Source organism: Amblyomma mixtum, chromosome 3, assembly GCF_055824585.1.
Source record: "Amblyomma mixtum isolate Tamu chromosome 3, ASM5582458v1, whole genome shotgun sequence".
In the NCBI taxonomy this organism is placed as follows: domain Eukaryota; kingdom Metazoa; phylum Arthropoda; class Arachnida; order Ixodida; family Ixodidae; genus Amblyomma; species Amblyomma mixtum.
In genome coordinates, this window is record NC_143014.1 from 257828116 (window position 1) to 257841837 (window position 13722).

At 50.8% G+C, this 13722-nt stretch overlaps 1 protein-coding gene across 1 annotated transcript; it reads right to left on the bottom strand.

Annotated features, from left to right (window-relative positions):
- Window positions 1-10122: 10122 nt before the first annotated feature.
- LOC149354511 (uncharacterized) lies at window positions 10123-11263 on the bottom strand. The gene is made up of 4 exons (XM_089577515.1): window positions 11087-11263; window positions 10667-10940; window positions 10390-10563; window positions 10123-10348 (listed from the first exon to the last, which is right to left on the bottom strand). The coding sequence occupies exons 1-4, from the start codon at window positions 11190-11192 to the stop codon at window positions 10123-10125; spliced, it is 780 nt and encodes a 259-aa protein (XP_089433641.1). The 5' UTR covers window positions 11193-11263.
- Window positions 11264-13722: the final 2459 nt, after the last annotated feature.

Below are 13722 nucleotides of genomic sequence, written 5' to 3' on the forward strand. Positions count from 1 at the left end.
ACACGCGGGAAACAAATCTAGCCTGTTTCAGTTTTTCCCTAATCGGAAGTGGTGCAGGGTTCGGCTCATTAATCAAGGGTGGCAATGCTTCAGATTAAGAATCGGGCAGTTCTGACTTTACCCGGGTATCCTCAGTGATGATTGATGTGAAGTGTTTCTTCTGCGAGACGTTCATTAAAATGTTTTTCAACAAGTGGCTACGTCGTGCCACAGAGGCCAACTGCCGTAAATATTTTATTTTTATTTTTGTAATTTTAAACGAAAGAGAAGGTTGGCAAGGTCGCAGAACAGCAAGTGGTTTGCACATATAGTTTGAAGTTCTCTGAAAGAACAAAAAAATTGCGCCAATGTTCGTAAACTCTACGCTTTTCGCCAGAGGAAAACGATTAAGAAGGCTCTTAAAGGGACTGTGCTATAAATTAATTGCGATTATGTAAAGCAAACGAGAGATAGGCATTACATCACTCGTCACCCCAGCGCAGGAATTTTTGAGCTATAGGCGGATACAACTTAAGTCTGCAGTCAAGCTCCACCCACATTCAGCCTCCGCGCACAGAATTCCTCCACGACAAAAAGTAATCCGCTGCTTAAACGTTTCTTGTAACCAAAACAAGAAGCTCATCACAAGAAAAAGGTTATAAGCTCTAGGATTTTGACATGGGGATTGTTTGATATAGTCAAGCATTAAAAAGCTGATTTCGTTTACAGTTGCGGTTGGCCAGCGGAGTAATACAGGACGCCGCGAACCGCGGCCCAGTGTTAGCAACTGCTGTTTTTTTAAGTTGTATCCTACTATAGCATCAATAACAACGAAGTTATAGATGATTAAAAAACACGCTCCTCCTCTCCCCCCCCTCAACTCGTACACGGGCAGCACCAAGAAAAAATGAAGAAAACAGCTCTGGGACTGGGGCCCCGCCCATGAATACATCAGATCTCCTCGATTTGGCTCCACTTTCTGCACTAGTTCACAAAAGTGCCGTGCTAGTGCAGCGCCAGTTCTTGCGGTGCGAGTGCAGCGCGACACTAGCGCTCTTCGTGCAGCGGCCGAATCTAGTGCACAAGTGCAGTATAGTGCAAGCCTTGTCGTCTGCTGGGTCTGCTGTGAGCATGTTGCGAGCGCCGTGCGCCGCTACGCCGCACGCCGTCAAGTCTTGCCGTGGTAGCCGTGCGCCGTTGTTGGCCGTTGTTTGCAGCCTTCGACTGGCCGATTAAACCAGTGCTTAAACAAGTGATTTTAGTGAGTGAATCGTGGGCGAACGTGACAGACGGTGTTCAATTAGCCATGGAAATAGTCGAAGACGACGAGAGTGAAGTGCGCGTAATGTGTGAGTCGCGGAAAAACGTGGCGGACATTGTTCTGTTAGCGATGGAAATTGTAGAGGACGACGAGATGGACGCTGAGCTAGAAGCTGCAGTTGCCCTTGCGGCATGCAAGTTACTACGTGTAGACCGCAACCGCGTCAGTGGCTACTTCGAAAAGGTGACGTCCAGATACTTCAACTTCGAGTTCAAAAAGCTCTTCAGGTTGTCCCGAGAGACTTGTGACCTCGTGTGTGAGCGCTTCAGGCGTTCTTCCTCGTATCCAAAGGCTGTGAGCGGACGGCGGCAAATTTCTGCCGAAGAGACAATTTTGATTGCCCTCAGCTATCTCGGGAATCAAAGCAGCATGAATTCTGTGGCCGACCGATTCGACGTGACCGAGTCTTCTGTTGTATTGTGCCTTCGGAGGGCACTGGACTTTCTGCTGAACATCAGCGCCGAAGTAATCGCTTGGCCAGACGGTACAGAGCTGGCCCGTAGCAAGGCCCCATAATACAACATTTTGGGCGAGTTGGTTACCTACATTCATTATTACAGCGCAAAGACGGCACAGAACAAGAAGGGGACACAACAGCGCTGACTGTCAACTAAGTTTTATTCAAGACCAGCAGGGTTTTTATACCACCTGGCGATCAGAACAGAAAAACAAACATACAAGAATAGCTGTAGGCACGCGCAAGGGTACAGTAACGGCGGTTATCCGGCACGTGTCAGATTTCACAATGTAGATACTTCATCTCTTTCTGGGACAATGCCACTGATGGTGCGCTTATGCACTCGTCCTGCAGTCTTATAATCATAGCAGCTTCTATTATTTCTCTTGTTAATGTGTCTCGGTGTTTCCCTATGACACTGCATTGCCTGTACATCGGTTTACATTTATCGTCGCTGTCATCTTCTGCGCTGCAGTCCCTGCAATGTTTGGCTACGTGGCCTGTGGTAGCCACACGTGCGACATTGTCACTGTGCTCTTTTAGCCTTTTGTTGAGACAGCGGCCAGTCTGCCCGATGTATTTTTTTTCCCACAGGACATGGGCAGTGAATACACCACACGTTCTTTACATGGTACAAAATGATCCCCGGGTGGCGCTGCAAGCAGCCGTCTCGAACAGACGCACGTTCGCATCGCTCCGACTTTTTGAAGCTTTTTGGCCCGGACGTTTTTGGGCTAGGCTCCCAAAAATGAATGGGCCACCCCCATCGTGTTCCTCTCCACCTGTGGACGACGGTTTCAACGCTTCCGCGTCAACGACTACCCCAGGAAACCATCCGGATGCATCGGATACGCCTACCGCCGAAGCCGCCAACATGGCTTCGCAGCAGCCTCGGCAAGACGCCGCGGTAACATCGTTTTGCAGCGGCACAGATAACGCGGCCCAACCTGACGCCGTGCTCGGCGCCGACGAAAGCATGGCAGATGACGAAGCCATTCAAGTGGTTGCGACGATACCTGTCTCCAACCCATTCTCTGTTCTTTCCACGGAAAACAAGCCGGGAAGCGCCCCTTCCGAGGTAGGATCTTGCACTTTTCCGTTTTCGAAATTTGCCAAGCAACCTAGGATGGGGTCAGGCACCTCGCGGATGGCTCAAGAAAGCACTCGCTTTGAGAACAAACGACACGGCGTAAAACATGCCCACTCGCAGATAGCTATAAATGCTCGCTTCACGGATGCGCATTATCGATCGCTAGGCTGTGCCTCAGCGTCCATAGTCACCCCTATGGGCAGAATCGATCAACTGGCTGATAATGATCATACTGAAGAAGATGATTGGCAGCCTGTTAGGCGAAAGAACAAGGCCGCAGCCACCGATCCAATCAGTGTTAAATACACTGTGATAATTAAGCTAACCTCACCTGGACAACTAGGGACACTCCCCGCACACTGGCTGCACGAAGCTGTTGCTAATGAGCTTCGGAAAATTCATTTTCACTCTGGCTTTCAAGTACGGCCCCTTGAACGAAGCAATCAGTTTGCTGTCGACATATCGCATATGCATGCCAGAGACCATCTGATTGGACTGCAGTCTCTCCTAATTTCTGGAAAGGAGACACCTATCCAAGCTTATGAAACCATACGCCCCGGCCAGATACGCGGGGTCATTTATCGTGCCAACGGGTTAACAAGCGAACAGCTCATGGCAAACCTCACGTGCTACTCGTGCAGGATAATAAACGCCAGGCCTATGGGCAAGAACGGAGCAGCTCTAATCACGTTTGAGGGCTCTAGACTTCCCTGAAAAATTCATCTGTACAGCATACTGCTTCCGGTGACACCTTATCACCCGAAGTCTATCATATGTGAGACCTGTCACAAAATCGGACACAGGGCAATTTCGTGTCCACTGGTCGACCAACGTCGATGCTCGTACTGCGGTCGCCTTGCACATGGAAACCTCGAGGTTTGTCCGACGGAACCACTATGCCGCAATTGCAGAGGTCCCCACGTAACCACGGACCCAAAGTGCCTTGCTCGGCGGCAGGCCACAAAAACCTTGAGGAATGGCATTTTCCGTCGTATCCGAGTATCGCGACGAAAAGAACGCAAACAACAAGCCGAGATTCTACGTGGTAACCAAACGGTGTCGACGACGGCGCCCAAGAGCCCTGTCAGTACACAGCAATCAGCCTCGGAGTCAATTGTGCTTGTTAATCAGGACCTCCCTCCACTACAAAGTCAGCCGAAGCAGAAGACACGAGACAGCGAACATAAAAGTAAACGGCAAGGCGCGCACAAGCCCTCCACACAATCTGAGAGCAATAGTCAAAGGAATGCCACCTCATCTCTAACCGCAGTTTTTGAGCATACCGCGATGGCACCAAAGCAAGCGCGCATTCATCGGGCTTACGCTGAAACACTCCGTGATACGCAACGCGACGCGCAAACGAATCTTGCAAAAGATAGTTCGCGTACGCTACACTTAGATGAAAACCAGCTCACGCGCATTATCGAACTGGTCACTGCCGAGGTGATCAAGCGTATGCTCCCACTCTTGGGAATGTCACAGGTTTCTCCGAATCAAGAGCCCGAAATTGGGCACACATCATCTTCACTTCCGCGTACCTTTCAGTTTAATAATGGCAGGAATTAGCGCGAAACCACATGACATTTTTGCTTCGGACTCTCCTATATGGTTCTTGCAATGGAACTGCCGGGGAATCCGTCGCAAACAAGCGGAACTTCAGAGGAGACTGTCCATCACGCCAACGCCTCCTCTAGCTGTCCTGCTTCAGGAGACTGGCATTAATAAGCCCAATCTAATAGGGTACAAACCTTACTGCACCCCTTCCATAGAGCACCGGCGTCCCGGGCCAGGATCGCGATCTGCGCCTCCAATAGCCAATGGGCAGGCATGCGTTCTTGTTCTGTCGCGCACGGCCCACACTGAACTAGATACTTCCGCGTGGTGCACGCAGACGCAGGAGGTAGCGGGAGTACGCCTTAGCTTAGATGGCGACCAACAAGCCTTAGTTTTTTCAATCTATGCGCGATCATTCGGTACTACGACATATCGAGTAGATATGTCTTTTGTAGAACACTTCTTAAGGTTATATCCCCAGGATCGCGTTGTAGTTGGGGGTAATTTTAACGCCATGCACAGCAGCTGGGGATATCATCACTCAGATGCTAGGGGAAGGCACCTTTGGCAGCAAATTGTCAGAGCGAAACTGACCATAGCCAACGACCTCACGCTACCTACTCGCCTTGGCCAGCACAAAGGTCAACAAGACACTTCCCCCGACTTGACACTAGTGTCTCATCCCAGTGAGATCCTATGGTCGAGGGCTGATGATGTCATGGGCAGTGATCATTATCCCGTGGTGGTCTCATGGGCTCCTCGAGGGCGAAAGTCATTACAGCGGCAACAACGCCGTCGAATAGAGGAGCACGTCTCATGGGACGATTTTCGTAGAATGCTCGGTACGGTGAACGCTCCCACAGGGTTAGACGAGCTCATTACTCAGATCAGCGATGCCAAGAAGAAAGCTACAACGAAGCTTTCAGTCAAGTTTGATGCCCCAAAGCCGGATTCCCACCTTTTGAATCTGTGGAATCGTAGGCTTCGGGCTCTCAAGGCGTATCGCCGATCAGGCCGGACACCCCATCGGAGGCGTGCTCTCACTCGCATCAGTCAAGAAGTTGAGAAGTATACTCTGCAGCTCGCTCTCCAAGACTGGCAGCTGCTGTGCCACTCACTTAATGGAGCAGCTAACTTATCGAAGGCCTGGCACATATTTCGAGCTATCCTTGGACGCAAGAAGCCAATTTCCCCTGCCCAATGCATGGCCTTGAAATTGAATGTCTCCCCGGCGAAGTTAGCTATACAAGCAGGGAAGGTATTTTTTCCCCAACCTGAAAATGCAGATGTCTTGCCTGCGGACCCCGTATCAGGTACATCAAACGATTACGACGTTCCCTTCACGTTAGACGAACTGGAGGCAGCTCTGTATGACTCCAATCACAATAGCGCCCCAGGGCCGGATGGTATACGCTACTCAACACTTCTGAACCTTCCCAAGTCACATAAAGTTGCCCTCTTGAAAGAGATGAACAAGTACTGGGCCAACGGTGATCTTCCTCTTGCCTGGAAGAAGTCAGTGGTAATACCAATTCCAAAACCTGGCAAGCCAAGTCGAACATTACAAGACCTCAGGCCAATATCGCTGACGTCCAACCTTTGTAAGGTCATGGAACGTATGGCTCTAAGAAGACTTGAATGGTACTTAGACAAGTACAACGTCCTGTCTCCTATGCAAGTAGGTTTTCGTCGAGGGCTCTGTGCCCAAGACATTCTCAGAAGGCTTTATAACGACGTTCTCGCATACCCTAGCAGCGCACAGCTCCGAGTGGTTGTTGGGGTAGACGTCAAAAAGGCGTTTGATTCCTTGCCCCACTCGACCATACTTCGCCGGCTACAGGAAGTGGGGATAGGCGGCAACCTCTACCGCTTCGTGAAAGCCTTTCTTGCAGAAAGAACTTTCTCGGTAATGGTTGGAGATACTCAGGGTGAATGGCAACATAACCAAACAGGTGTCCCCCAAGGCGCTGTCATATCACCGGCTCTTTTTAACATTGCTATGTCAGGTCTCCCGCCAATGCTGTCGTCGATACCCGGTCTTAATTTTGCCGTGTATGCGGACGATATAACGTTGTGGACTAATTCAGGGTCCCCTGCAGAGCAAGAACTAGCCCTACAAACAGGCCTTAATGCCGTCCATGAATACATCAAGAAGTGTGGAATGGAAACCTCTCCCGAAAAAACCGAGTATGTGGTTGTATTAAATGGTTCGCGGGTAAGAGCCGAGGCCGAACGCAAACTTATCTCTCTTCATTTAGGGCACTCAATTATCTGCCGGAAAGAAACAATCCGTATACTCGGCATGCTTATTGACGAGGATGGAGGAGCCAAAAGCTGGCTTCACAACACGATGCATAGCTGTCATCAGGCATTACACCTTATGCGCCGCGTCTCTGCGCGTGGATGGGGAATCAAGGAGGTGGGGCTCTGTCAGATTACCCTGGCACTCATAACATCAAAAATCCTGTACGCATATTCGTACATGCGGCTTAACGCAACCCAACGCCTTCAGCTTGAGCGAATCAATCGCAAGGCGATGCGCCTGGTTACTGGTCTGCCGCAGTACTGCCCTGTAGAGAACCTACACGCATGCAGCAAAATCAATGCCCTACAGGATCTGGCAGAGCAGCAATCGCTAGCCCAGCGAGTCCGTCTCTCCACAACGGCGGCTGGCCGACAGATCCTGCGGGCATTAGGCTACAACGTTGACAACTTAGAGCCACTTTCGTCCGCTGCCCCGCCATGGGAACTGATCGACTTATTAGATGGTATGCCATTACCAAAGAATATGAGTTCGGCTAATCCTCAAAGGCGCAAAGCTGCCGCCAAACGGCACGATAAGACATCATACAAGTTAGCCCAGGAAGGAGCCTTCCAACTATACACGGACGCCGCTCAGTTTCAACATTGTGCCGCAATAGCTTGTCACGATTCTGTGTCAGATACCTCAGTAGTTCAACGGCTTTCCGAGCAACACACCGTCACCAATCTCGAACTCATGGCCATACGACTTGCCATTACTCGAATAGTAGAAAGACAAGATCCGGCTCCTTGCACCTACCATGTTTACACAGATTCACAAGCAGCGTACACCGCCTGCCGCGCAGGGGGAGCTGACTATGCCGTTCTCAACACTATTCGAACAGAAGCCCGTCGCCTGCGAGAGGAGGGCTACACTGTCATTATCAAATGGATTCCTGCACACGAAGTAATCACTGGAAACGAAAAGGCACACCAGGCAGCGCGCGCAGCAGCTCTTTCCGCACCTTTGCCTGGATCCACATTCGTTTCCGCTTCTTGGCCCCCTGATGACGTTGCGCACCCGTCATCGCCCCATATGGATAGGGCGGAGACATGGCATCGCGCACAACGCTATCGTCGCAGCATACTCCAGCACTTGGCCAACCCTGAGCAACTATATCGCCGTCCACATAGCGCATTAAGGAGAGTGGAGGCAGTGCTCCTTCGCCGAGCCCAGACCGGCCAGCTTCTATCACCAGCGAAGTTGCACCTCATAAACCCGCGCTCATACCCGACTCCTCAGTGCCCGACGTGCCCTGCCAGAGGCACGGCCGAACATCTCCTGTGGAGCTGCCCTACCTTTGACGCAGTACGGGAAAGAGCACTCAAGTCCCTGGGCGGGCTTCGACCTGGAACCCTGCAGGAATGGGTCGATCCGCCATCGCACATCGGGCCATCAGACGCACTCCGGCTCTGGCGAACTTTTCTTTCCTACTTCAAGGAAGATGAAGGGCCAGGCCATCACTTCGCGGAGCCGACCTCGGGACGACACTACCTCGAGGAAGAAGTGGACACCAGTCCCCAACCCGCACTCCGACCTTCACCCCCACCCCCATCCTCACCCCCACCCTTAACCACTCCCCCACCCCAACCTCCATGAAGCACCTTAGTTCTGCCGCAAGGTATCGGCCTACTAAATGCAGAAATAAAGACGTTTAAAAAAAATGATCCCCGTGTTTAACTTTACACCTGCGCGTTTCGTTAGTCGTGCAGTTAACTTTTTTGCACAAGCTGGAAAGCTTTTCCGGCGCTGAAAATACTATGTCAACGCCTGCCCTACTTCCAGTTATCGGAGGTTGTGCGACACCTGATGGAGATAAGGCAAAACAACAACCTTTCTTTTTTCCCTTTGCCTAACCGGTTCGCTAGTGTGTCGAGCTTTGCGAAACAAGTTGATCGCCTTACGATGGCTGGTTATCCGTCCGATGTACTAGTGTCAGTGGCAGAAAAGCAGCTAAAAAACCTGAGACCTCGCGACACTAGCGACCGGTTAGGCAAAGGGAAAAAAGAAAGGTTGTTGTTTTGCCTTATCTCCAACAGGTGTCGCACAACCTCCGAAAAATTGGAAGTAGGGCAGGCGTTGACGTAGTATTTTCAGCGCCGGAAAAGCTTTCCAGCTTGTGCAAAAAAGTTAACTGCACGACTAACAAAACGCGCAGGTGTAAAGTTAAACACGGGGATCATTTTGTACCATGTAAAGAAGGTGTGGTGTATTCACTGCCCATGTCCTGTGGGAAAAAATACATCGGGCAGACTGGCCGCTGTCTCAACAAAAGGCTAAAAGAGCACAGTGACAATGTCGCACGTGTGGCTACCACAGGCCACGTAGCCAAACATTGCAGGGACTGCAGCGCAGAAGATGACAGCCACGATAAATGTAAACCGATGTACAGGCAATGGAGTGTCATAGGGAAACACCGAGACACATTAACAAGAGAAATAATAGAAGCTGCTATGATTATAAGACTGCAGGACGAGTGCATAAGCGCACCATCAGTGGCATTGTCCCAGAAAGAGATGAAGTATCTAGACAGTGAAATCTGACACGTGCCGGATAACCGCCGTTACTGTACCCTTGCGCATGCCTGCAGCTATTCTTGTATGTTTGTTTTCCTGTTCTGATCGCCAGGTGGTATAAAAACCCTGCTGGTCTTGAATAAAACTTAGTTGACAGTCAGCGCTGTTGTGTCCCCTTCTTGTCTGTGCCGTCTTTGCGCTGTAATAATGACCGTAGCAAGGCACGTTTTCTCTCTAAGAGTGGTGGGAAAGGTCCCCGCAATACTGTTGGCTGCATTGATGGCAGCCATGTCGAGATTAGCAAGCCCGAAGACTCCACTGCTTCCTATATCAATAGGAAGAAGTGGCCGTCGATAATATTGCAGGGAATCTGCAACGACCAGAACAAATTCCTTGATGTATTCATTGGATTCCCCGGCTCTGCGTGCCCGCGTGCTGAGAGAGAGTCCCTTCTTCTCGGAAGCCACCACTAAATGCGGGGACAATTACATACTTGGTGACTCGGCCTACCCGCTTCTTCCGTGGCTATTGACGCCCTACAGGGACAATGGATCAAGCTTTCCTTCTTGGTAAAAGAAGTTTAACAAGTACCATAGCCAGCAAAGAGTGGCTGTAGAGAATACGTTCGGGCTTGTTAAACAACGCTTCAGGCGGCTGTATCTGGTTGACGCCAAGAGCATTCTGCAGTGCTGCAAGATTGTACTGGGCGCCTGTGTGCTTCACAATTTGTGTAATGCCGAAAGAGATTTCATGGCCGAGCTTGGAGACAACCCTCACCTTGAAGATGTCGGCAACGACGATGAAGATATCGGAATCGCCTCACCAGCGTGCTCTGAGAGCCGAAGGCAAATGATTGCTCAGCATCAGTGCTAGAAAAACTCTTTGCCCGACACGTTTAGATCTCTACTCTTTATTCGAGCGGACGACACTAATCAGCTCTTTCAGTACAGCCATTCTTTCTTCGTGTCGTTTTTTCCGGGCAGCCTCCTCATCGGCAATTATTTTCAATAGGCTTTCTACAGGGGTGTCCCTGCGACGCCTTTTTCTTGGTGGCTGTGGCTCTGCTTGGGGCTCGCTGCTGGGTTCAATTTCTTCCCTGTAAAATGAAAAATTTAAGAAGCTTTTATAGCTGTTTGAAAAAAAAACACAAAATTTAATGAATTTACTTACCTCTCGTACTCGCATATTACTCGAGAGTGGCCCGATGAATTATTTTTCGCTTTTGCGTTTTTGTAGCTTCGCTCTAGCGATTTCCATTTGTTTTCGGCCTGAAGCGCAGTCACGTTGCTGCCGAACTCGGCAATTATGAGGGCCGCCAGCTTCGTCCACATGAGCTTTCTCGTTCTGCATATGTTGGAGTAATGCATGCGCACGCAAGAAGCCAAAAAAATTAAATGTTACTGCTAGATATATACAAATTTGTTTACTATAGTAATGCACGACTTACCTGAAGCCGCCTTTCTTGCTCCCCAACTCGAGGAACTCTTTATATCTTGCTATCAGAAGGAGCGTCTTAGGCCTCGGCAAAAATCCCCTTTCCGCATCGGGCTGGGCCTCGGCGCTCGGACTTGGGTCTGGCATCGCCAGCTGTGAATTAGCGGCTGCCGGGGCCGCACCTCTAATGTCGGCTGCCGGGGCCGTACCCCCTTGGCTTCCGTGCAGCTGGGCACTGCCATCTCCGTCGGCCTCGTTCATAAAACGAACGTTGACGCGGAGGCCGTCTACGAAAAATAAAGAGTAAAGAAAAAAACAGGATCAGCAAGCCATCGTGGTAAGAGCAGCAGTGCGAACTGCGCGCCCGAGAAAGTTACCACACACGTGCTATTGTTGTTATCACCGTCACATGTGCTCAAATGGTGACACTCACCTTCCGTCTCGTATAGCAATCCTCCTTGTTCCCCGGCCGCATGGACCCCGTTCTCGTCAACGACGGGGAACACGTCCCTTTCTCGGTCATCGATAAACAACTTCATGTCGTCTGCTGTGGCACCTCGTGACCTCGTGCACTGAAGTCTGACTGAAGTGAACTGACAGCGGCGCGAGTGCAAACGTGCAGAGAACTCGTGCACGAAAAGGCTTGCACGATGTCAAATGAAGTGCGGCGGTGCAGGTGGCGCACGCTGCACTCGCCAAATCGAGCACCAGAGTGCAGCACCCTTGAACTAGTGCAGAAAGTGCAGCCAAATCGAGGAGACCTGTCATTCACTGACGTTCGGTTTGCGACTTCCGGTTGTCGCACCCAGACCCAGCACCCCAGCAGCAGCGTCTCTCCGGTCTCTCTTCAACTTCCTGGATCGCGGCGCAGGTCGGATTTCCTTGCTTGTCACTGCGACAAAGGCACTGCGAGTGGCTCCCGAACTCCTGACAGAAAAAGGCAGCAGAGGTAAATTGACAACATATTCGCGAAGGCAATGCCCTGGCTAGCGCTTGTCCGACGGGGTCACGCGGCGGCACGAGCAGACGATTTTCACGGCTACCGGAAGCGTGCCCGTGACGTCGTGGCTGCCATGGCTCCAGCGAATGACAACGTGTGGTGGCCTGCCGACATCACGGGACTAGTGACGTCTATTTTCCCGATTTCAGTTTCAAAGTCGGTCCCTACGAAGACACCAATGGACCCGCGAATTTTAAAAAACGCGGTTTTTTAAAAATTCACAATAAATTGCCGGCTCTGTTCCGTAGACTTATACTTGGTGTGAATGCTTCTTAGCATCATTTCTAAGTATTGAAAACATTTACAAGTGGCTTTTAATTCATTGCATAGTCCCTTTAATTGTAACTGCCAGCAAGACAGGTGCTGGAGACATATGCGCTACCCCGCTATTTTCGCTTGCGTGGATCTGTGAAAATTAAATGAGTTGCACTTTTTCAAGTAAGCATAGTATTCAGTTTAGTAGGCACGTCAGGTGATACCAGATATGTGAAACAGCAAACGAAGTACTTAATGTCGTGTCGTTCAAAACGCAGTACACGTAAGGCCGAGTCACACTGCGGAAACAGTCCGCACACCCGTCCGACAAAACAGTGTTTTCGTCGGGTTGGCGATCCTGTCACACCGCGTCAACACGAACAGAGGGTAAACATGTCGCTGTCTCCCGCCAGCCTGTGTTAGCCACATGTGCGCCGCTTGTTCACAAACTCTCTGTCACACCGGAAAAACCACCTCAATCGCGTTCCCCGGCGCTTCTCTGCCTTTGCTCGCGCGCTCTCCTCCGTGCGTGTGCACAAGCGCGGAAACTGGAGACACCTTGCGCTGTCGTAGCTACTGGCGGTTTTGCAGAATATCGGACGAACTATGATCGTGCGCGGCGGCTGAGGTGCAGCCTTGCTCGATTCTGACTCGGACGACCAGCCACCACCACAGAGAAACCGCGCTGGATGATCGACTGGCTGAGAAGGGCGCCTGAGAAAGGCGTTTTCGAAAACTTCATGCGGAAGAATTAAACACGGACTACATGCGTCTACTTTCTGTGCCCTGTGTCTACTTCTACACATTTTGTGTTTTGCGCTGCTGTTCCACAATGCATTATCAACCCGGCCGGTCACTACAAATCACGCCACAATCTCGGCAGATTCATCGAGTTTGTTCCACGCTCTTAGAGTACTAAAAAAAAGATATAATTGTACGCGTCATTCTTGCAATCAAATGGGAACCCAGTAAAGTTATTCTGATTGCTATCTCAAAGAAAAAAATGCGCCACTGCTTTCTTCTTCATCTCAAGTTCAAAAATAGCAGGACAGGTAACTGGTAACTCGCGCTCACCTGTGAAATACAGTCCCAACTAGCGATCTCTTGAAACACAGATTCCTTCAGATCACACCGTTGATATTTTGGGTCTGTTATATCTCATGGAAAACGCCTCTCTTCATTCATCGCGATCAGGTCACTTTCCTGGCGGCACGAGTACGACGGCAGCATGTTCACGCGAGCAATTGGCACGCTCGTATCGGCTCCTGCTCGGGTGGTTCTCGCGCACAAACCCGTCAAGAAACTTCTGGAACTCGCAGCCGAGGCAGTCCCTGGAACAGGAAATTCCTTTTGGCTCCCTACAGAACCGCGTTCGTCAGAAGTGTACGCTTGCTCACAAGAATGCGACGGGGATCGAACGTGCTTCTCCACGGCGGCCGCACCTGCCAGCCGACGGTGGCCAGGGCAGCCTTCCCGTCTGTATGCACCCGCCTGCAAGACCCCGTACCGCAGCAGACAGCATTACCACGAAAGGAAGCGCTCTTTTTTGCACTTTGCAAACGAAGTTTCCAAGCACGAAAGGCACAAAAGCGGTGAATCACCCTCAAAGTGCTTGGTTCGTGCGGTGTCGCCAGGAAATTCGCCCGGCCGGTGAACAGCGCCAACCGTGTCCACGAACGCTGTTTGTTTGTTGTTCCGGTTTCCGGAAGCTGTCATACCCGAGGGAGCACCCCAGCAACCTGTCTCGTTTCCCTGCCGTTCGTGCAGTGTGAAAAGAAGTTGTGGGACAAGTTGGTTGGGCGACTTGTTGACGG